The sequence below is a fragment of the Salvelinus alpinus genome, chromosome 25 (genome assembly GCF_045679555.1).
Source record: "Salvelinus alpinus chromosome 25, SLU_Salpinus.1, whole genome shotgun sequence".
Lineage (NCBI taxonomy): Eukaryota > Metazoa > Chordata > Actinopteri > Salmoniformes > Salmonidae > Salvelinus > Salvelinus alpinus.
In genome coordinates, this window is record NC_092110.1 from 18,417,011 (window position 1) to 18,439,579 (window position 22,569).

The following is a 22,569-nucleotide window of genomic DNA, read 5'->3' on the forward strand; positions in this document are numbered from 1 at the left end:
AAGTGCAAGTGCTAAGTTTTATAAACTTATTGAAGTTCAGTTGCAACACCTACAAATACGGACTCTTCCTTTTATAAATAAAGACTACCCTCCTATTAAACTGCAAGTGGAAAATAGAATGAAAAACATTTTTGTAACGCAATTTGAGTAAACTAGGTATGTAACAATCAACTTTTATAATCGTATGCATTACGCATGATAGCTCATCTGTTCAGCTTTGCAAATCCCTTAGAGGTTTGCCTACCATTGGGCCACAATCCTTATGTCATGATAAACTTTTATTGAATAGGTCTCATCATATCGTAGGCCCATGAGAATTGGATGCATCATGATTTGCATTTAAATTATATTGCACAATTATGCAGCTTAAGTTAAGTTTGTAATGGAATAAGAATTTTAGCACTACACTGCCATTAAACATTTGAATTATATATTCCCCCTGAAATAGAGATGAAAATGTCAATCACACACCTGTTATAAGAGGTAAGTATTTCTAATTAGATCTTATTTGCACACAAAACATAAGCCAGTGCCATGAAACAGTATTTGCCCTTTTGTGATTTTCTCTATTTTGGCATATTTTGGATACTGAATGGTATCAGATCTTCAACCAAGCCTATTATTAGAGAAAGGGAACCTGAGTTTACAAATAAAAACTAAATGCATACTTATTTCATTAATTTAATTAACAAAGTTATGCAACACCCAATTCCCCTGTGTAAAAAAATAATTGCCCCTTACAATAACTGGTTGTGCCATATTTAGCTGCAATGACTGCAACCAAATGCTTCCTGTAGTTGTTGATCAGTCTCTCACATCGCTGTGGAGGAATTTTGGCCCACTCTTGCATGCAGAACTGCTTTAACTCAGCAAAGTTTTCAAGCACGAACTGCTCGTTTAAAGTCCTGCCACATCTCAAATGGGATTAGGTCAGGAATGTGACTAGGCCATTCCAAAACTTCAAATGTGTTGCTTTTTAACAATTTTCATGTAGACTTGATTGTATGTTTTGGATCATTGTATTGCTGCATGACCCAGTTGCGCATCAGCTTCAGCTCACAGACGGATGGCCTGACATTCTCCTGTAGAATACTCTGATACTAGAATTAACCATGAATTCTGCTCTGTAAGGCAAGTTGTCCAGGTCCTGAGGCAGAAAAGAATCCCCAAACCATCGCACTACCACCACCATGCTTAACCGTTGGTATGAGGTTCTTACTGTGGAATGCAGTGTTTGGTTTTTGCCAGATATAACGGGACCCATCTCGTCCAAAAAGTTGACTAAAGTTTGCCAAAAAGCACCTGGAAGATCATCAAGACTCTTGGAAGAATGTTATGGACAGATGAGTCAAAAGTATACCTTTTTGGATGAGATGGGTCCCATTATGCCTAGCAAAGTCCAGACCTACTGTAATTCCAATTGAGATGTTGTGGCAAGAGTTGAAACAAACAGTTCATGTGTGAAAACTCACACATCGCTAAGATAAAGCAGTTCTGCATGGAAGAGTGGGCCAAAATTCCTCCACAGCGATGTGAGAGACTGATCAACAACTACAGGAAGCGTTTGGTTGAAGTAATTTCAGCTAAAGTTGGCACAATCAGTTATTGAGTGGGGCCATCAGTTATAAAGGGGGCCATTACTTTTTTCACACAGGGGCATTGGGTGTTGCATAACTTTGATTACTGGATAAATGAAATAAGTATGTAATTGTTGTGTTATTTGTTCACTCAGGCTCCATTTGTCTAATATTAGGTTTTGGTTGAAGATCTGATAACATTCAGTATCAAAAATATGCAAGTAGAGAAAGTAGAGACAATTAGAAAGGGGGCAAATAATTTTTAACATCACTGTACATTTGATGTGCATAATTATTATGGCCAGTGATGGTGAAATGCAGTGGGATCATAAAGCATAAATAAAAGTTTTAAAGTATTAATTACACATCTAATTTAACTACTAATTTCACATGCAGGCCGCTAGCAGAGTCCTGGAGACAGGAATTAATTCATTATAGAGGACCCTTGTCTTGAAGAAGCAGGTGGAGGTGGATGAAGTGGATCGTCAGCTGGCACAGAAACAGCAGGAATTCAAAGCCCTTGCACAGAGGAGGGCAGGGCTATAGCTCAAACAGCAGGCGGTGAGTTACATTACACCACTCACCATGAGCGAAGGAATTTCAATACCATGGACAGGTGAAATTATACAGATATTGTATAGGTTTAAAATAGAACCTAAAATAGAAAGAGAGCCGAATCCTTATCAGCAATATACAGTGGGGAGAACAAGTATTTGATACACTGCCGATTTTGCAGGTTTTCCTACTTACAAAGCATGTAGAGGTCTGTAATTTTTATCATAGGTACACTTCAACTGTGAGAGACGGAATCTAAAACAAAAATCCAGAAAATCACATTGTATGATTTTTAAGTAATTAATTTGCATTTTATTGCATGACATAAGTATTTGATACATCAGAAAAGCAGAACTTAAATATTTGGTACAGAAACCTTTGTTTGCAATTACAGAGATCATACGTTTCCTGTAGTTCTTGACCAGGTTTGCACACACTGCAGCAGGGATTTTGTCCCACTCCTCCATACAGACCTTCTCCAGATCCTTCAGGTTTCGGGGCTGTCGCTGGGCAATACAGACTTTCAGCTCCCTCCAAAGATTTTCTATTGGGTTCAGGTCTGGAGACTGGGTAGGCCACTCCAGGACCTTGAGATGCTTCTTACGGAGCCACTCCTTAGTTGCCCTGGCTGTGTGTTTCGGGTCGTTGTCATGCTGGAAGATCCAGCCACGACCCATCTTCAATGCTCTTACTGAGGGAAGGAGGTTGTTGGCCAAGATCTCGCGATACATGGCCCCATCCATCCTCCCCTCAATACGGTGCAGTCATCCTGTCCCCTTTGCAGAAAAGCATCCCCAAAGAATGATGTTTCAACCTCCATGCTTCACGGTTGGGATGGTGTTCTTGGGGTTGTACTCATCCTTCTTCTTCCTCCAAACACGGCGAGTGGAGTTTAGAGCAAAAAGCTCTATTTTTGTCTCATCAGACCACATGACCTTCTCCCATTCCTCCTCTGGATCATCCAGATGGTCATTGGCAAACTTCAGATGGGCCTGGACATGCGCTGGCTTGAGCAGGGGGACCTTGCGTGCGCTGCAGGATTTTAATCCATGATGGCGTAGTGTGTTACTAATGGTTTTCTTTGAGACTGTGGTCCCAGCTCTCTTCAGGTCATTGACCAGGTCCTGCCGTGTAGTTCTGGGCTGATCCCTCACCTTCCTCATGATCATTGATGCCCCACGAGGTGAGATCTTGCATGGAGCCCCAGACCAAGGGTGATTGACCGTCATCTTGAACTTCTTCCATTTTCTAATAATTGCGCCAACAGTTGTTGCCTTCTCACCAAGCTGCTTGCCTTTTGTCCTGTAGCCCATCCCAGCCTTGTGCAGGTCTGCAATTTTATCCCTGATGTCCTGAAAAGAAGGTCGACGACATCCGATCCTCGTTTGCTAAGTCAAACGACACCGCTGGTTCTGCTCACACTGCCCCACCCTGTGCTCTGACCTCTTTCTCCCCTCTCTCTCCAGATGAAATCTCGCGTCTTGTGACGGCCGGCCGCCCAACAACCTGCCCGCTTGACCCTATCCCCTCCTCTCTTCTCCAGACCATTTCCGGAGACCTTCTCCCTTACCTCACCTCGCTCATCAACTCATCCCTGACCGCTGGCTACGTCCCTTCCGTCTTCAAGAGAGCGAGAGTTGCACCCCTTCTGAAAAAACCTACACTCGATCCCTCCGATGTCAACAACTACAGACCAGTATCCCTTCTTTCTTTTCTCTCCAAAACTCTTGAACGTGCCGTCCTTGGCCAGCTCTCCCGCTATCTCTCTCAGAATGACCTTCTTGATCCAAATCAGTCAGGTTTCAAGACTAGTCATTCAACTGAGACTGCTCTTCTCTGTATCACGGAGGCGCTCCGCACTGCTAAAGCTAACTCTCTCTCCTCTGCTCTCATCCTTCTAGACCTATCGGCTGCCTTCGATACTGTGAACCATCAGATCCTCCTCTCCACCCTCTCCGAGTTGGGCATCTCCGGCGCGGCCCACGCTTGGATTGCGTCCTACCTGACAGGTCGCTCCTACCAGGTGGCGTGGCGAGAATCTGTCTCCTCACCACGTGCTCTCACCACTGGTGTCCCCCAGGGCTCTGTTCTAGGCCCTCTCCTATTCTCGCTATACACCAAGTCACTTGGCTCTGTCATAACCTCACATGGTCTCTCCTATCATTGCTATGCAGACGACACACAACTAATCTTCTCCTTTCCCCCTTCTGATGACCAGGTGGCGAATCGCATCTCTGCATGTCTGGCAGACATATCAGTGTGGATGACGGATCACCACCTCAAGCTGAACCTCGGCAAGACGGAGCTGCTCTTCCTCCCGGGGAAGGACTGCCCGTTCCATGATCTCGCCATCACGGTTGACAACTCCATTGTGTCCTCCTCCCAGAGCGCTAAGAACCTTGGCGTGATCCTGGACAACACCCTGTCGTTCTCAACCAACATCAAGGCGGTGGCCCGTTCCTGTAGGTTCATGCTCTACAACATCCGCAGAGTACGACCCTGCCTCACACAGGAAGCGGCGCAGGTCCTAATCCAGGCACTTGTCATCTCCCGTCTGGATTACTGCAACTCGCTGTTGGCTGGGCTCCCTGCCTGTGCCATTAAACCCCTACAACTCATCCAGAACGCCGCAGCCCGTCTGGTGTTCAACCTTCCCAAGTTCTCTCACGTCACCCCGCTCCTCCGCTCTCTCCACTGGCTTCCAGTTGAAGCTCGCATCCGCTACAAGACCATGGTGCTTGCCTACGGAGCTGTGAGGGGAACGGCACCTCAGTACCTCCAGGCTCTGATCAGGCCCTACACCCAAACAAGGGCACTGCGTTCATCCACCTCTGGCCTGCTCGCCTCCCTACCACTGAGGAAGTACAGTTCCCGCTCAGCCCAGTCAAAACTGTTCGCTGCTCTGGCCCCCCAATGGTGGAACAAACTCCCTCACGACGCCAGGACAGCGGAGTCAATCACCACCTTCCGGAGACACCTGAAACCCCACCTCTTTAAGGAATACCTAGGATAGGATAAAGTAATCCTTCTCACTCCCCCCCCCCTTAAAAGATTTAGATGCACTATTGTAAAGTGGCCGTTCCACTGGATGTCATAAGGTGAATGCACCAATTTGTAAGTCGCTCTGGATAAGAGCGTCTGCTAAATGACTTAAATGTAAAATGTTAAATGTCCTTACACAGCTCTCTGATCTTGGCCATTGTGGAGAGGTTGGAGTCTGTTTGATTGAGTGTGTGGACAGGTGTCTTTTATACAGCTAATGAGTTCAAACAGGTGCAGTTAATACAGGTATTGAGTGGAGAACAGGAGGGTTTCTTAAAGAAAAACGAACAGGTCTGTGAGAGCCGGAATTCTTACTGGTTGGTAGGTGATCAAATACTTATGTCATGCAATAAAATGCAAATTAATTACTTAAAAATCAAACAATGTGATTTTCTGGATTTTTGTTTTAGATTCCGTCTCTCACAGTTGAAGTGTACCTATGATAAAAATTACAAACCTCTACATGCTTTGTAAGTAGGAAAACCTGCAAAATCGGCAGTGTATCAAATACTTGTTCTCCCCACTGTATACAGTAGTAACCTGCTTATGTGTACATCATCTCTTGACTTTTCCCCCTAGGTTTATGATCTCAACTGCGCCGGTGGGCCCTGAAGAAGTATCCGGCAGCGAGGAAGCGGAACGATCTGAAACAGAAAGAGGAGCTCACTGAAAAGCTGGAGAGACATTGGACATATCAATCTTCTCACCTGAAATCTTGGACTCTCTTTACCTGACATATTTTCCCCCAACCTCTACAGGCAGCAGTATTTAAAGGATAAGGTGACCAAGCACAAAATGTATGAAGACTACATGATGAACATTTTAGATTTCCTCCCAAGAGAGTAAGTTGTTTGACTTTTAGTTGAATCAATTATACCTGGATCTGGAAATCTATTGTTTGGAAGAAATATTGAGACATTTGAGTGCTCTTTCCAATTAATAAACAAGGTATACAGTGTATGTTGTGAGGTACAATACAATAAGTATGTTTGTTTCCTTACCTGACTGTGAATGTAGATCACCTGGAGTAAGGGGCAGACTCCCTGGTGATGCCCATCATCCAACGCCTTGAGACCCTGTCCCTCACCCATCAGGATCTGGTGGAGCACCTGGGCCAGCTGATGGAGGAGCTGGAGCAGGGCCAGCACAGCCTGGACAGTCTAAAGCAGGAGCACAACACCAACAAGCTGGTCAGACATACAAATACATGCTTAGAAATGCATGTACATTGTGCTCTATATGTGCTAATGATAAACCATTTTGTTTTGGTTCATGAATTGTCTGCGGCCAGGTTAGACTGTGTTGTCTTCTTTCCCTCTGAGGCAGATGAGATGAGGAACAGGGAGCTGTCTGAACTACTTACCCAGTGGGATAGAGCCAAGGAGAAAAACAAACAGACTGAGATTAACCTGATGATGCACCAAGGCCAGTCCAGGTCTGAGCACCACCACCATTTGACATTAATTCAATAATAACCAATAATAATGTCACAATAACCTCCACTCCACCTCTCTTGTCAGGTTGAGGAAGTGGGTAGCTTGCTTATAGCTGTGAAAAACCTTGTAGAACAGTGCTACTTACACCACTATGGGCCTCTGGAAGAAATGAACATGCTGACAATGATGGATATGGTAAAGGTAATGTCTAGTTGCATTGTTATGTATTAGTAATTACCTTGACCGAGATCCCATTTGTTCTCATTTATAAAGTATACTTACACTTTATTTAGAATTTATTATTATCCATGATTTCTTCCAAAATAAAGATTTTGTATAGTTGAATCATATTATATTTCACAAAGCAAGATTGCAACTAACAATTTATTATATTACTTACCATATTTCCAGGAATACATTCAGGAGAGGGCAGACAGAGAAGAGAGCAACATGACTGATAGACGAGTGCCAGAGAACGGAGGATCCCTGAAAAACATTAACAGTAAAACACAACTAAAAAGTTGCTTTACATTTGTATTTAAGGTTGTTGTAATACTGTTATAATAGTATAGTTTGTGGTGATAAGTTGCTGATTTTTATTTATTTATTTATTTCACCTTTATTTAACCAGGTAGGCTAGTTGAGAACAAGTTCTCATTTGCAACTTGCGACCTGGTCAAGATAAAGCAAAGCAGTGTGACACAGACAACAACACACATGGAGTAAACAATAAACAAGCCAATAACACAATAAACAAGTCAATGACACAGTAGAAAAAATAAAGTCTATATACAGTGTGTGCAAAAGGCATGAGGAGTTAAATAGGCCATAGGAGCGAATAATTACAATTTAGCAGATTAACACTGGAGTGATAAATGAGCAGATGATGATGTGCAAGTAGAGATACTGGTGTGCAAAAGAACAGAAAAGTAAATAAGATAAAAACAGTATGGGGATGAGGTAGGTAGATTGGGTGGGCTATTTACAGATGGACTATGTACAGCTGCAGCGATCGGTTAGCTGCTCAGATAGTTGATTTTTAAAGTTGGTGAGGGAAATAAAAGTCTCCAACGTCAGCGATTTTTGCAATTCGTTCCAGTCACTGGCAGCAGAGAACTGGAAGGAAAGGCTGCCAAATGAGGTGTTGGCTTTGGGGATGATCAGTGAGATATACCTGCTGGAACGTGTGCTACGGGTGGGTGTTGTTATCGTGACCAGTGAACTGAGATAAGGCGGAGCTTTACCTAGCATAGACTTATAGATGACCTGGAGCCAGTGGGTCTGGCGACGAATATGTAGCAAGGGCCAGCCGACTAGAGCATACAGGTCACAGTGGTGGGTGGTATAAGGTGATTTGGTAACAAAACGGATGACACTGTGATAGACTGCATCCAGTTTGCTGAGTAGAGTGTTGGAGGCTATTTTGTAGATGACATCGCCGAAGTCGAGGATCGGTAGGATAGTCAGTTTTACTAGGGTAAGTTTGGCGGCGTGAGTGAAGGAGGCTTTGTTGCGAAATAGAAAGCCGATTCTAGATTTGATTTTGGATTGGAGATGTTTAATATGAGTCTGGAAGGAGAGTTTACAGTCTAGCCAGACACCTAGGTATTTATAGTTGTCCACATATTCTAGGTCGGAACCGTCCAGGGTGGTGATGCTAGTCGGGCGGGCGGGTGTGGGCAGCGAACGGTTGAAAAGCATGCATTTGGTTTTACTAGCGTTTAAGAGCAGTTGGAGGCCACGGAAGGAGTGTTGTATGGCATTGAAGCTCGTTTGGAGGTTAGTTAGCACAGTGTCTAAGGAAGGGCCAGAAGTATACAGAATGGTGTCGTCTGCGTAGAGGTGGATCAGGGAATGACCCGCAGCAAGAGCGACATCATTGATATATATACAGAGAAAATAGTCGGCCCGAGCATTGAACCCTGTGGTACCCCCATAGAGACTGCCAGAGGTCCGGACAACATGCACTCCGATTTGACACACTGAACTCTGTCTGCAAAGTAGTTGGTGAACCAGGCGAGGCAGTCATTAGAAAAACCAAGGCTATTGAGTCTGCCGATAAGAATAAGGTGATTGACAGAGTCGAAAGCCTTGGCCAGGTCGATGAAGACTGCTGCACAGTACTGTCTTTTATCGATGGCGGTTATGATATCGTTTAGTACCTTGAGCGTGGCTGAGGTGCACCCGTGACCGGCTCGGAAACCAGATTGCACAGCGGAGAAGGTACGGTGGGATTCGAAATGGTCAGTGATCTGTTTATTATCTTGGCTTTCGAAGACTTTAAATAGGCAGGGCAGGATGGATATAGGTCTGTAACAGTTTGGGTCTAGGGTGTCAACCCCTTTGAAGAGGGGGATGACCGCGGCAGCTTTCCAATCTTTAGGGATCTCGGACGTTACGAAAGAGAGGTTGAACAGGCTGGTAATAGAGGTTGCAACAATGGCGGCGGATAGTTTTAGAAAGAGAGGGTCCAGATTGTCTAGCCCAGCTGATTTGTACGGGTCCAGGTTTTGCAGCTCTTTCAGAACTTCTGCTGTCTGGATTTGGGTGAAGGAGAAGCTGGGGAGGCTTGGGCGAGTAGCTGCGGGGGAGGCGAAGCTGTTGGCCGGGGTTGGAGTAGCCAGGAGGAAGGCATGGCCAGCCGTTGAGAAATGCTTATTGAAATTTTCGATTATCATGGATTTATCAGTGGTGACCGTGTTACCTAGCCTCAGTGCAGTGGGCAGCTGGGAGGAGGTGCTCTTGTTCTCCATGGACTTCACAGTGTCCCAAAACTTTTTGGAGTCAGAGCTATAGGATGCGAATTTCTGCTTGAAAAAGCTAGCCTTTGCTTTCCTGACTGACTGCGTGTATTGGTTCCTGACTTCCCTGAAAAGTTGCATATCGTGGGGACTATTCGATGCTATTGCAGTCCGCCACAGGATGTTTTTGTGCTGGTCAAGGGCAGTCAGGTCTGGAGTGAACCAAGGGCTATATCTGTTCTTAGTTCTGCATTTTTTGAACGGGGCATGCTTATCTAAGATGGTGAGGAAATTACTTTTAAAGAATGACCAGGCATCCTCGACTGACGGGATGAGGTCGATATCCTTCCAGGATACCCGGGCCAGGTCGATTAGAAAGGCCTGCTCGCAGAAGTGTTTTAGGGAGCGTTTGACAGTGATGAGGGGTGGTCGTTTGACCGCGGACCCATAGCGGATACAGGCAATGAGGCAGTGATCGCTGAGTTTCTGATTGAAAACAGCGGAGGTGTATTTGGAGGGCAAGTTGGTCAGGATAATGTCTATGTGGGTTGTACCTGGTGGGTTCCTTGATGATTTGTGTGAGATTGAGGTCATCTAGCTTAGATTGTAGGACTGCTGGGGTGTTAAGCATATCCCAGTTTAGGTCACCTAACAGAACGAACTCTGAAGCTAGATGGGGGGCAAAAAATTCACAAATGGTGTCCAGGGCACACCTGGGAGCAGAGGGGGGTCGATAGCAGGCGGCAACAGTGAGAGACTTATTTCTGGACAGGTTAATTTTTTAAATTAGAAGTTCAAACTGTTTAGGTATAGACCTGGAAAGTATGACAGAACTTTGCAGGCTATCTCTGCAATTTTATTTTACCTTTATTTAACTAGGCAAGTCAGTTAAGAACAAATTCTTATTTTCAATGACGGCCTAGGAATAGTGGGTTAAATGCCTGTTCAGGAGCAGAACGACAGATTTGTACCTTATCAGCTCGGGGATTTGAACTTGCAACCTTTAGGTTATTAGGCCAACACTCTAACCACTAGGCTACCCTGCAACTCCTCCCCCTTTGGCAGTTCTATCTTGATGGAAAATGTTATAGCTGGGTATGTGTAACGGATGTGAAATGGCTAGCTAGTTAGCGGTGGTCCGCGCTAATAGCATTTCAATCGGTTACGTCACTCGCTTTGAGACCTTGAAGTAGTGGTTCCCCTTGCTCTGCAAGGGCCGCGGCTTTTGTGGAGCGATGGGTAACGATGCTTCGTGGGTGACTGTTGTTGATGTGTGCAGAGGGTCCCTGGTTCGCGCGAGGGGACGGACTAAAGTTATACTGTTACATTGATGCTGTTGACCCGGATCACTGGTTGCTGCGGAAAAAGGAGGAGGTCGAAAGGGGGGTGAGTGTAACGGATGTGAAATGGCTAGCTAGTTAGCAGTGGTCCGCGCTAATAGCGTTTCAATCGGTTACGTCACTCGCTTTGAGACCTTGAAGTAATGGTTCCCCTTGCTCTGCAAGCGCCGTGGCTTTTGTGGAGCGATGGGTAACGATGCTTCGTGGGTGTCAGTCGTTGATGTGTGCAGAGGGTCCCTGGTTCGCGCCCGGGTCGGGGCGAGGGGACGTACTAAAGTTAAACTGTTACATATGGAAATCTCAGAATTGTTGGTGGCCTTCCTAAGCCAGGATTCAGACACGGCAAAGACATCAGGGTTGGCGGAGTGTGCTAAAGCAGTGAGTAAAACAAACTTAGGGGGGAGGCTTCTGATGTTGACATGCATGAAACCAAGGTTTTTGCTATCACAGAAGTCAACAAATGAGGGTGCCTGGGGACACGCGGGGCCTGGGTTTACCTCCACATCACCTGAGGAACAGAGGAGGAGTAGGATGAGGGTAAGGCTGAAGGCTATCAAAACTGGTCGCCTAGAGCGTTGGGGACAAAGAATAAAAGGAGCAGATTTCTGGGCGTGGTAGAATAGATTCAGGGCATAATGTGCAGACAGGGGTATGGTGGGGTGCGGGTACAGCGGAGGTAAGCCCAGGCACTGAGTGATGATAAGAGAGGTTGTATCTCTCGATAAGCTGGTTATAATGGGTGAGGTCACCGAAAGATGGGAGGTGGGACAAAGGAGATATCAGAGGTATAATGAGTGGAACTAGGGGCTCCATTGTAAACTAAAACAATGATAACTAACCTAAACAACAGTATACAAGGCATATTGACATATGAGAGAGACATACAGCGAGGCATAAGTAATCACAGGTGTTGATTTGTAGAGCTAGCTAAGACAACAACGGGTGAGACAACAACAGCTAATCAGCTAAAACAACAACAGGTAAAATGGCGATGAATGTGCAGAGAGGGTCGGTTAACTACACACAGAGCCTGAGTTCGCGGCTGGGGCCGACAGATAAACAAAGCAAAAAAAATAAACAGAATGGAGTACCGTGATTAATGGGCATCAGCTATGTAGCCAAGTGATCATAGGGTCCAGGGGGCAGCAATAGAAGGAACAGGGAAGCCGCGGAGTAGTCGCTACTACGCTAGCACGCGGGCGACACGGCGTTTAAAGATTAAGGAAATTGTTGGGGTTATACCATGCAGTTGTACATGCATTACTCATATACCCTAATCAAAGATTGATGTTCAAAAATTGTTAGGATGAATTCAAATGTTTATTAGTTTGCTTTATTCATTAAAAAAAATATTACAAATGTTCATCTGACATAATGTCTTTGAACCGGTCTCTTTGAAATGAATAAAAACAGATAAATATGAGTTGTGGTTGCTGTTTTAAAAATGAAGACTACTGAATGGACTACCTATGGCAGTTCTAAATATCCGGTTGTTAATGTTGCTCAAATATTAATTTATTATTATTTATTTATTTTTTAAGCGAAGTATAAGGACGTTTTACTCCAGTCTAGTAGGTGGCGGTAATGCAACATTTATTGGATGCCTATCGCCGTTAAACCTCATCGAAGAAGAATGATGCTCGAAAATGAAAGAATTTTAGAATGTCTCTCGATGTTACTTTTCATTCCATTGTCTCTTTGTTGCGTACAACTGTCGTGTTCTGTCTTACCACGCGATTAGCCCGCGAGACAGGATGACAAATCTGAAAACATTTACATCTGTTTCTACTTAGCTAGCTAGCTCTCTAACCATGTTTATCTTTGTAGCATGCTAACCTAGCCTCATCAAGGTGGAAAGAAAATAATTCGACTATTCTTTGAGACGCCTCAAGTATGGTAATGTTATCTTTAAGCAACAAAAAAATGATTTAACGTAGGAATTAACAAAGCATTGTGTTTTACTATTGTCACTACACGATTTAATTTAGCCAATGACTGTTCTTCACAGACGGAACCAGGACAGTTTGTTTCAAGTAGAGAAGAAATATCTACATATCTACTGGAGGTGGAAGCTGCAAAGTATCGGGTAATAATGCCTATTCATATAGCTATTGAAAAAGGCTCACAAGAGCATGTGAATTCAAGTTTGGACTAAATTAGGCTATTAAACACAGAAAGCTTAACGTTACATGGCTGCTGTGGGATCTCTGACATCTTTGGATAGATATTCCTTGGATATTTCAAAACAAATGGAATTATACTGAACAAAAATATAAAAACACAACATGTAACCATTTCAATGATTTTACTGAGTTGTATTTCAATTTCCTTATAATACTGTCTTACGCGTCGATCCAGAGGATCCCAAACATGCTCATTGGGTGACGTGTGGTGAGTGTGCAGGTCATGGAAGAACTTGGACATTTTCAGCTTCCAGGAATTGCGTACAGATCCTTTCGACATGGGGCTATGCATTATCATGCGGTGATGGATGAATGGCACAACAAGGGGCCTCTCGTCACGATATCTCTGTGCATTCAAATTGCCGTCAATAAAATGCAATTGCGTTCGTTGTCCGTAGCTTATGTCTGCTCATACCATAACCCCACCGCCATCATGGGGCACTGTGTTCACAACGTTGACATCAGCAAACTGATCGCCCACACGACACCATACAGATGGTCTGCATTCTCTGGCAACAGATGTGGACATTCCTGCAGTCAGCATGCCAATTGCGCGCTCCCTCAAAACTTGAGACATCTGTGGCATTGTGTTGTGTGACAAGAACTGCACATTTTAGTGTGGCCTTTTGTCCCCAGCACAAGGTGCACCTGTGTAATGATAATTCTGTTTAATCAGCTTTTTAATATGCCACACCTGTCAAGTGGCTGTATTATCTTGGCAAAGGAGAAATGCTCACAAACAGGCATGTCAACAAATGTGTGCTCAATTTGAGAGAAATAAGCTATTTGTGCATATGATGTTTTTTTTTTTTGAGGGGGGGGGGGGTCTTTTATTTCAGCTCATGAAACATGGGACCAACACTTTACATGTTGCATTTATATATTTGTTTAGTGTAAAGTAGTGTTAACAAATTGCATAATGGACTAACTAGTTACTCAAATACATAGTAAATGTAAGATATGCTAGTGAAATTAAAGTACTTGAATTTGTCAAATTCACCGACATCTCTTATTTATTTTGCAGGAGATTTGCAGCCAGTATAAGTACATGAGGAAAATCAGGGGCGATGGTAATTGCTTTTACAGAGCCCTCTGCTTTGGACACCTGGAATCATTGTTACAAAATGATAGAGCTTTGCAAAGGTAAATTCCTTCCTAGTATGCATACATTTTTCCATGTGTTGGACTCCATGAATGTGCCTTTACCTTTGTGTGGCTTTGCCACTTCAAAATAATGGAGGAAAATGTATAATCTTCTCTCCATATCTCAGATTCAAAGAAACAGTGAAACAAAGTAGCAAAGAGTTATTGGCTGCAGGCTTTGATGAGAGCTCTTTCAAAGACATGCTTGACATGGTAAGTTTACATTTAACTTTGTACTTATTTAAAAAATAATCTAATAATGCACCTTCACAATAAAGATGACTAGTCACATTTTCTTTAACTGTCAGACATGTAATTGAAGCCTGTTTTAATTATTGGACAATTCATCTTTTAGTTTGTAGGTGTTCTAGAACAATGTGAAGCTGATGAGCAGGGTGACGCGTTGCTCCAGCTCTTTAATGAGCAAACTACCTCCGACAGTATGGTGCAATACCTCCGGCTGCTCACCTCAGCCTACCTGCAAAACCATGCCGACTTCTTCAGCCACTTTGTGGAGGCACCCAGTCTCAAGGTTTACTGCACTCGGGTCAGTATGAGTTGCGTTCAAGACCATATTGCAGTTAACTTCTGTTTTATTAATGTGCTATGGAAGTATGCCAGATGCTGCTGATACTTTTCTCCAAATACAATCAGACCTCTTGTCAAGGAGTCTCACCACTCAAAACTAATGTCTGAAGGTATTCTGCTGCTCTCTAGTGGTGGTGCAATTAATGGAAAAGAATTGGGGTGTTTTAGGGACCAATCAAGGACATTACAATTTTTTTGTAGCTTCTGTTTCTGCTTAGGTATATACTTACAATGTCCATTCTTGCCTTATCCAGGAAGTGGAAACCATGGCGATGGAGTGTGATCACGTAGATATTCTGGCTCTGTCGGAGGCCTTAGGAGTTAGCATCCACATTGCTTCCGTGGAGGGGGGAGACGGACACCGCCTGGCCCACCACACGATTCCAGAGGGAGCAGAGCCCTGCCTACACCTCCTATACAAAACAGCCCACTATGACATTCTCTACCCACATTGCCATTGAGGGGCCTGATGAAGGCCTCCACTTATCTCAGGTTTACCGGTAGTTAAGTGTTCAAATAAATGTACATTGTGATTAAGAAGTTTCTCAAACAAAAATGTTTAGCATTGTTTTGTAATTTACAGTGAACGCATATGCGGTAGACTCCGCTCGACTTTCTTGAATGTCCCAAAAAAAAAGTATTTATTCAAAAACACGACTGATATCTTCTAAAATCATTTGTGAAAATGTTACAATAATTGCACTGTATTTCCATTTATATAAATTCAATCTCAAACATTCTAATTGAGACTACAATGATTTTTAACACTGCTGCTGCTGCTTTTTCTCTTGTTTCCGTCTTTTCTTCTGATTGGAGACACTGGTCAAGGCCGTTTCCAAAGCATGTAGGGGCATGTTGGGCAGGGAGAGCTTTCCCATCTGTGTGGGGTACTTGGTCTTCATCACATTCTTGAATACACTGAGAAATCAGGTGTTTCAGGTGCTTCTTCATGCCCTTCACCATCTTCTGCTGCTGCCTGTCATCCTCCTCATCCCCCCCCCCTAAAAAAAAAACTAAATGTCAGTTCACTCTGATCTATTTATGTAAGTCCCTCTTATTTCTAGGTTTCTCATGGGGCAACCTCCCACTCCTAGATAACTCATTTAATGTAGTCTTAACAAGCAAAACATCATCATCCAGGTCCACCTCCAGAGCTTCTGCTGCTTGCTTAAATCAAGAGTTGTGCTGTTTCTCTCCGCTGTTGTGGAATTCAATCTTCTCTACCTTCCTGGCCATGTTGACTCGCTCCTGTCAAGGCAGATATGAAATATGGTACAATGTTGTTTTATGTCATTAAAGATAAGTAAATCTGTACAGCTCCTAGTTTAGATCGACCATCATGTGATCAATGGCATGGCTATGTGCCTACCTTGATGGCAGCCATGCACTTGCTCTGTATGGGAAACATGGGAACCTCCTCGTCCTTTCCCAGAGCTCTGTAGATTTTCTTGAAGTTCATCATGTCATCTGGCCCAACCAGGAGCAAACTGAGACCCTTTGGTGGCTCGTGCAGTCCTTCCACTGCGGTGGACATAAGTCTCTGATGTCCTGGGACACACAAGAAAGTTATTATTTGAGGAATAACTGTCAGACAAAGAATGATAGGAAGCCACCAAAGGTGTCAAAAGGCACACCTGGTAATGAATGACGTGTTGAACATTTGGAATATCAAGCCCTCTTGCCGCCACATCAGTTGTCAGGATTACACAGCTGTAAAGAGCAATGTTTATTGTAGTCAACAGTTTATGGTACAGACAAAGAGTTGCTGATCCATGCAAGTCTAATCCAATGCATACCTCAAAACAGATATGGATAATAACTAGCCTGCAGCATATACATGTACTTCTTCTATGACTCACCTCTCCCTCTCAGCAAACCGCTTAAGGTTCTTTAGGCGCTGCTTCTGGTGCATGTTGGCATGCAGTGACAATGGAGTATGGTCCAGGATAACCAGCAGAGAGTTAAGCCGCTTGATGCAGTCAATACTGTTGGCAAACACCATAGTCCGGCCTGGATACTGGAGCAGGAAGAAATCCTTATCTTCCTTTTCAGTGTATCCGTGTCTCAGTCAGGGTCTCGACTGTAGCCTCCTTCCGGGTCAGATCAATGACTTTAGGCTTGGACCTGATTCCCATTTTTTCCATAAGAACCTCCAGCTTGCTTCGCTGGTCCACCTTCTTGCCCTTTTTCTGCAAGACGCGGGTGGGCAAGCTCTGGGCCATGGTCAGGATGGCGGAGAACACAAATGTCTGCCTCTTTGCGTTAAACTGGACAGTGTTCAGCATCTCCAGCAGACTCAGTGCAGGCCTCTTTAGACTCAGCAAGGGTCTCTGGAGCTGCCTCAGCGACCTCTGTGCTGGTGTCCATGGAAATACTTTTCTCAGTGTGTACAGATTCCTCCATCGTCGGCAGGTACAGGCTTTCCACCTGTGTTCCTGGCTCAGTCTGGCCATCTATCACCCCGTAACTTTCATCTGCATCTCCTTCCACTCCAGGATGTGATGGATCATGGGGATGGCGAAAGACAGTGTCTTACCACCACCCGTCTCGGCGGCCCCAACAATGTCCATATGGTCTCTGATAGCAGGTGGCAATGCCAGAGCTTGAATGGCCGTGGGTGATCCAAATCCTAGACTGCTCAGTGCCTTCAACACTTGATCAGGGACAGTCAGATCCTTCCACGCTGTCACATCTGTTTTGGTCAGAACCAGAGTGTGCCGCATTGGTCCAATTCTTTGCTTTCTTTTTGGAGAGTTTAGCCACTTTGCATTGAGGGGGTAACTCTGTCTGTTGCTCATGTTCTATCTGGGACTCTGGGACAGTCTTCTTTTCCACCACTCTTTTATTTTTCCTCTGTTTGCCATCAGTTTTTGGATTGTTTGATTGTGGCTGAGCATCCTAAGGACACATAACAGCATTTTGTGACACATTTTCTTCAGGGGCTTCTTCCTCCTTGACAACTTTCTCTGAACCATTTCCAAGGTTTTGGACCTCGTTACTCACCTCCTCACTTCACTGTCCTCAGAGGTCATCCTGTGTGGTTGTGTCATTTTGTTGGGCTGTTTTCTTATTCTCCTTCCTCTTAGCTGGTTTTTCAGACGTTTCATTTTTGTCACTACCTCCCTTATATACCTCTTCCCATTTCCCTCCATCCTTATCTTCCTCACTTGCTTTTCTTAGCTTTTTTCTTCTCTTTCCTTTCTTTCTTCTTTTGGCCTTTTTCTGCTTTAGCTTCTTCCTTGGCAGAATCTATCAGTCTGTAGTCTGTCAGATCCTCAAAACAGGCCAGTCCCCCCCATGCCCTCTTCAGAGAAGAGACTGGGGTCCAGCTCTACTGCTTTCCAACTGCCCTTCACATGGATCCCCCGTTTGGCTGACTTCGGCCAGGAGAAAGAGCGTGCATTTTTAATCTGACTCCTGTTGGACTTAATTTTCCTATGAATAGATAAGAACAGTTCCACTGTTGACATGATGACTACATTAATGATGAACAGTACAATGTAAATAATTGCGGTGTATTCCAATGAGATATTTTGATCTTAGTACAGTACTCGGAACAGGCTAGATTGTTAGAAAAAGTGTCTATACATTTCAGTCATTAAGCATACTCCATTACCGGGAGTTACAGGTTTGCCTATGCAAAACGTCAGAGATTTTTTACCTTCTTAGGGATAGCCCCCTTTAATGTTCACCTAAATGACATAACCAAATCTAACTACCTGTAGCTCAGGCCCTGAAGCAAGGATATGCATATCCTTGGTACCATTTGAAAGGAAACACTTTGAAGTTTGTGGAAATGTGAATTGAATGTAGGAGAATATAACAATAGATCTGGTAGAAGAAAATACAAAGATAAAAAACAACCGTTTTTTTACCACCATCTTTGAAATGCAAGAGAATGGTCACTTATAGCCATCACTCTGGTTGTAATTCCGATAGTGTCCACAAGATGGCAGTGTATGTGCAAAGTTTCAGATGGATGACTTGGAGTATGACTGATTCTCAAGCCTTTTAGTGTGAAGTCCCCAGGTACATTTCGGCAAATCGTGAAGGAGACGTTCGCATTTATATTCCATTTTTCTGCAAGAATATCGTCAAATCTGTATACTTGGACTTTGATTTAGCTTCCAAGTATTAGCAGCCCTATTATAAGTTCAACATTTGCTAAATAATAATAATACATTTTTGTTTGAAAAGGCATGCTGTCGTACAAGGTTAGAAGCTACATTTTACGACATATACCGGATACTCCCATAAAGCCCAGCTCATTGGCTATCTAGCTAGCTTTGTTTGACCCCGATTGGTGCTTATTTGACAAAGATACATCAAGTGATGGCCGCCCGCGTCATTGGCGTGCCACGAAGGCATTGCTCTCTGACCAAATATGGTGTCCTATAGGATATACTACACCCCTAATGAAATAGTGAAGTCTTGTTAACTTATAGGATCTCTGAGGAATAGATACGAACGTGATTTGACTCGTTGAAACAACGTTTAGGGTTAGATTTTCACAGATTCCTTTCATTGCAAATTGAACGAATGGAAATACAAAATCAATCGTTCATGCTTTATGGACCTTTTTAGGATATGAAAAACGATACTTCATGTTATCTCGGACCATTTGGATGATAAATCAGAGCAAGATTTCAGAATGTAAATACATTTGTCACCTTCAGAGGTGAATTTATCAAACCTATCACGGTGAAAAAAAAATGTTTTTAGGAGCTCTCAAACAATAGCATGACATTTTTTCGCAGTAATAGCTACTGTAAAATTGGACAGTGCAGTTATATTAACAAGAATGTAAGCTTTCAGCCGATATAAGACACTTCTATGTACAGACATTTGTTGTTTCTCTAAAATCTGCGATCTTGACAAAACGAGCTGAATGATTTACAACTGTCCAGTTGACGGGACGCCGAACTTAACTAACCTGGTATAGGCCTGGTATATATCTTCATTCTCTATTCAGCCAAACATGTATCTCCTAAAATGTACATGTCCAGTTGCAAGTGGTGCATTTCAATTTAGAAAATGCTCCTTTAAAATAAATTGTTTTTCTACATGAAGTAATCCAACAATGCATATGCATATGTATAATCCAACAATGCAAATTTTCCCTCATTGATTGAGACAGGTGGGTCCACCCCAAAGGGCCCCATGTCATGATGAAACTCACCTGTCTTGATCAATGAGAGAAGCTTTGAAATAGACAATATGGCCGTGTACACATTGTGGACAGACATTTTAGATACATTATCTTCATTCTCGCTTCGGTCAAACATGTAATGGCCCTGGGTTTATAGGCGCGGATATCGACTCAGCAGCTCGAGCATGCTTTTGGTGCACACTCGATAGCGCGCTGGACTTCGGGCTAGAAGGTCGAGGGTTCGAGACTGGCTCCCTGCCTGTTTCATTACAATAGTATCACCAATACCGGGTTAGTTAAAATCTCTGGCAATGTTTTGTATAGGCAAACCTGTAACTCCCAGTACTTACTAATGATACCAAACAACTTTGGTTAAATCACATCTAGTTCTGATTTTTTTTAAACACATGCATTGTACGTACTCTATTTGATTAAAACAAATGGAATAAAAGGGAACTATTCATGATCTAATTCGCTAACAGGTGTAACGTAACTAGCAAGAATAACAGATAAGAAAAACACATCAGCATGTTAGAAACTGTAGAGCTGCCCGCAGCCAGCATCACACATTAATTCATATTCAATAGTGTCATGAAATATAGCTGCATAAAAAATATTGACAAATAAATAGACTACAAATAGACTACAAATAAATAAACTACATTTGACTGCTTACAGGACTTTCCTCTGATAAATCACACGACTTGACTGGACTAATGCATGACACGAGTATGCAGCCATTGCAGTTGTGGTCACGTTCTTCTTCTTCGGTGGGTTTCTTCGGCGGTTGGCAACCAAAATTATTGGCGTATTACCGTCATCTACTGTGCTGAATGGCGTGTGAGACAGGGATGACCTAAATCCTACCTGCCAGCCCCTTTCCTCTAAGAAAATAAAACAAAATATTGGATACTGTATCTATTGATGTTCTACTCAATAAACTCTTTACACTCAAATCGTGTATCCCATTTTCTCTCATGCATATGTATCAACAAATTGTTTCCTCTTTCTATTTCCTGACAATAATCACATCTTCCTGTTGGATGTTTCCTATCAGATGTATCTACATTTCGATGAAACATGGTGAAGCCCTAAAATTGCCTACCCTGGTAGCGTGTGTTTCAGACATAAGGAAGTGGATGGCTGCAAATGTTTTACTTTTAAACTCGGACAAAACAGAGATGCTAGTTCTAGGTCCCAAGAAACAAAGAGATCTGCTGTTTGATCTGACAATTAATGTTGATGGTTGTACAGTCAAATAAAACTGTGAATGACCTCGGTGTTACTCTGGACCCTGATCTCTCTTTTGACATATCAAGAATATTTCAAGGCCAGCTTTTTTCCATTGTTGTAACATTGCAAAAATCAGAAGCTTTTTGTAAAAAAAATTGTCAGGAATGCTAATCCATGCTTTTGTCACTTCTAGATTAGACTACTGCAATGCTGTACTCTCTGGCTACCTGGATAAAGCACTAAATTAACTTCAGTTAGTGCTAAATACGGCTGCTAGAATCTTGACTAGAACCCCAAAATTCGATCATGACTCCAGTGCTAGCCTCTCTACACTGGCTTCCTGTTAAGGCTAGAGCTGATTTCAAGGTTTTACTTTTAACCTACAAAGCATTACATGGACTTGCTCCTACCTATCTCTCCGATTTGGTCCTGCCGTACATACCTACACGTTCGCTACGGTCACAAGATGCAGGCCTTCTTATTGTCCCTAGAATTTTTAAGCAAAGAGCTGGAGGCAGGGCTTCTCCTATAGAGATACATTTTTATGGAATGGTCTGCCTATCCATGTGAGAGACGCAGACTCGGTCTCGACCTTTAAGTCTTTACTGAAGACTCATCTCTTCAGTAGGTCCGACGATTGAGTGTAGTCTTACCCAGGGGTGCGAAGGTGAACGGCCAGGCACTGGAGTAACAAATCTCCCTTGCTGTCTCTGGCTAGCTCCCCTCTCTCCACTTGATGCTCTGCCTCTGTGCCTATTAGGTGGACTGGGTCACTGGCTTACTAGCGCTCTTCGATGCTGTCCCTAGGAAGGGTGAGTCACGTAATGCCAGGCTTTTGTCGCTATACTCGACTTGAGTTGGTTGAGTCACTGACTTGTTCTTCCTGTTTGGTTTTGCACCCCCTTCGGGCTCATGCGGTGGAGGAGATCTTTGTGGGCTATACTCAGCCTTGTCTCAGGGTAGTAAGTTGATGGTCTGTTGATATCCCTCTAGTGGTGTAGATCTTCGTGGGCTATACTCAGCCTTGTCTCAGGGTAGTAAATTGGTGGTCTGTTGATATCCCTCTAGTGGTGTAGATCTTTGTGGGCTATACTCAGCCTTGTCTCAGGGTAGTAAGTTGGTGGTCTGTTGATATCCCTCTAGTGGTGTAGATCTTCGTGGGCTATACTCAGCCTTGTCTCAGGGTAGTAAGTTGGTGGTCTGTTGATATCCCTCTAGTGGTGTAGATCTTTGTGGGCTATACTCAGCCTTGTCTCAGGGTAGTAAGTTGGTGGTCTGTTGATATCCCTTTAGTGGTCTGGGAGCTGTGCTTTGGCAAAGTGGGTGGGGTTATATCCTGCCTGGTTGGCCCTGTCCGGGGGTATCGTCAGACAGGGCCACAGTGTCCCCCGACCCCCCCTGTCTCAGCTTCCAGTATCTATGCTGCAATAGTTTATGTGCCGGGGGCTAGGGTCAGTCACATTTATACCTGGTGAAATTCTCCAGTCTTACCTGGTGTTCTGTGTGAACTTCAGTATGCTCCCTCTAATTATTCCATCTCTCTCTCTCCATCTCTCCCCTCGCGGAGGACCTGAGTCCCTGG

At 43.7% G+C, this 22,569-nt stretch overlaps 1 protein-coding gene, 1 long non-coding RNA gene and 1 pseudogene across 2 annotated transcripts; 2 read left to right on the forward strand and 1 right to left on the reverse strand.

Moving 5' to 3' along the window:
- Positions 1 to 1,589: 1,589 nt before the first annotated feature.
- On the forward strand, positions 1,590 to 6,358 carry LOC139553536 (uncharacterized). Its single transcript, XR_011670670.1, has 3 exons — positions 1,590 to 2,138; positions 5,754 to 6,016; positions 6,192 to 6,358. It is a non-coding gene; the product is annotated as an uncharacterized lncRNA (long non-coding RNA).
- Positions 6,359 to 12,270: 5,912 nt separating this feature from the next.
- LOC139553537 (ubiquitin thioesterase OTUB2-like) lies at positions 12,271 to 15,348 on the forward strand. The gene is made up of 6 exons (XM_071365975.1): positions 12,271 to 12,587; positions 12,700 to 12,777; positions 13,899 to 14,017; positions 14,146 to 14,230; positions 14,373 to 14,564; positions 14,860 to 15,348. Exons 1-6 carry the CDS (start codon positions 12,585 to 12,587, stop codon positions 15,064 to 15,066), a joined length of 684 nt encoding a protein of 227 aa, XP_071222076.1. The 5' UTR covers positions 12,271 to 12,584; the 3' UTR covers positions 15,067 to 15,348.
- LOC139553053 (ATP-dependent RNA helicase DDX24-like) lies at positions 15,164 to 20,597 on the reverse strand (annotated as a pseudogene).
- Positions 20,598 to 22,569: the final 1,972 nt, after the last annotated feature.

Coding starts and splice junctions, on each gene's coding strand:
- LOC139553537 (XM_071365975.1), top strand. Junction 14,018..14,145: donor AATGATAGAGCTTTGCAAAG/GTAAATTCCTTC, acceptor TCCATATCTCAG/ATTCAAAGAAACAGTGAAAC. Junction 14,231..14,372: donor TCAAAGACATGCTTGACATG/GTAAGTTTACAT, acceptor TTCATCTTTTAG/TTTGTAGGTGTTCTAGAACA.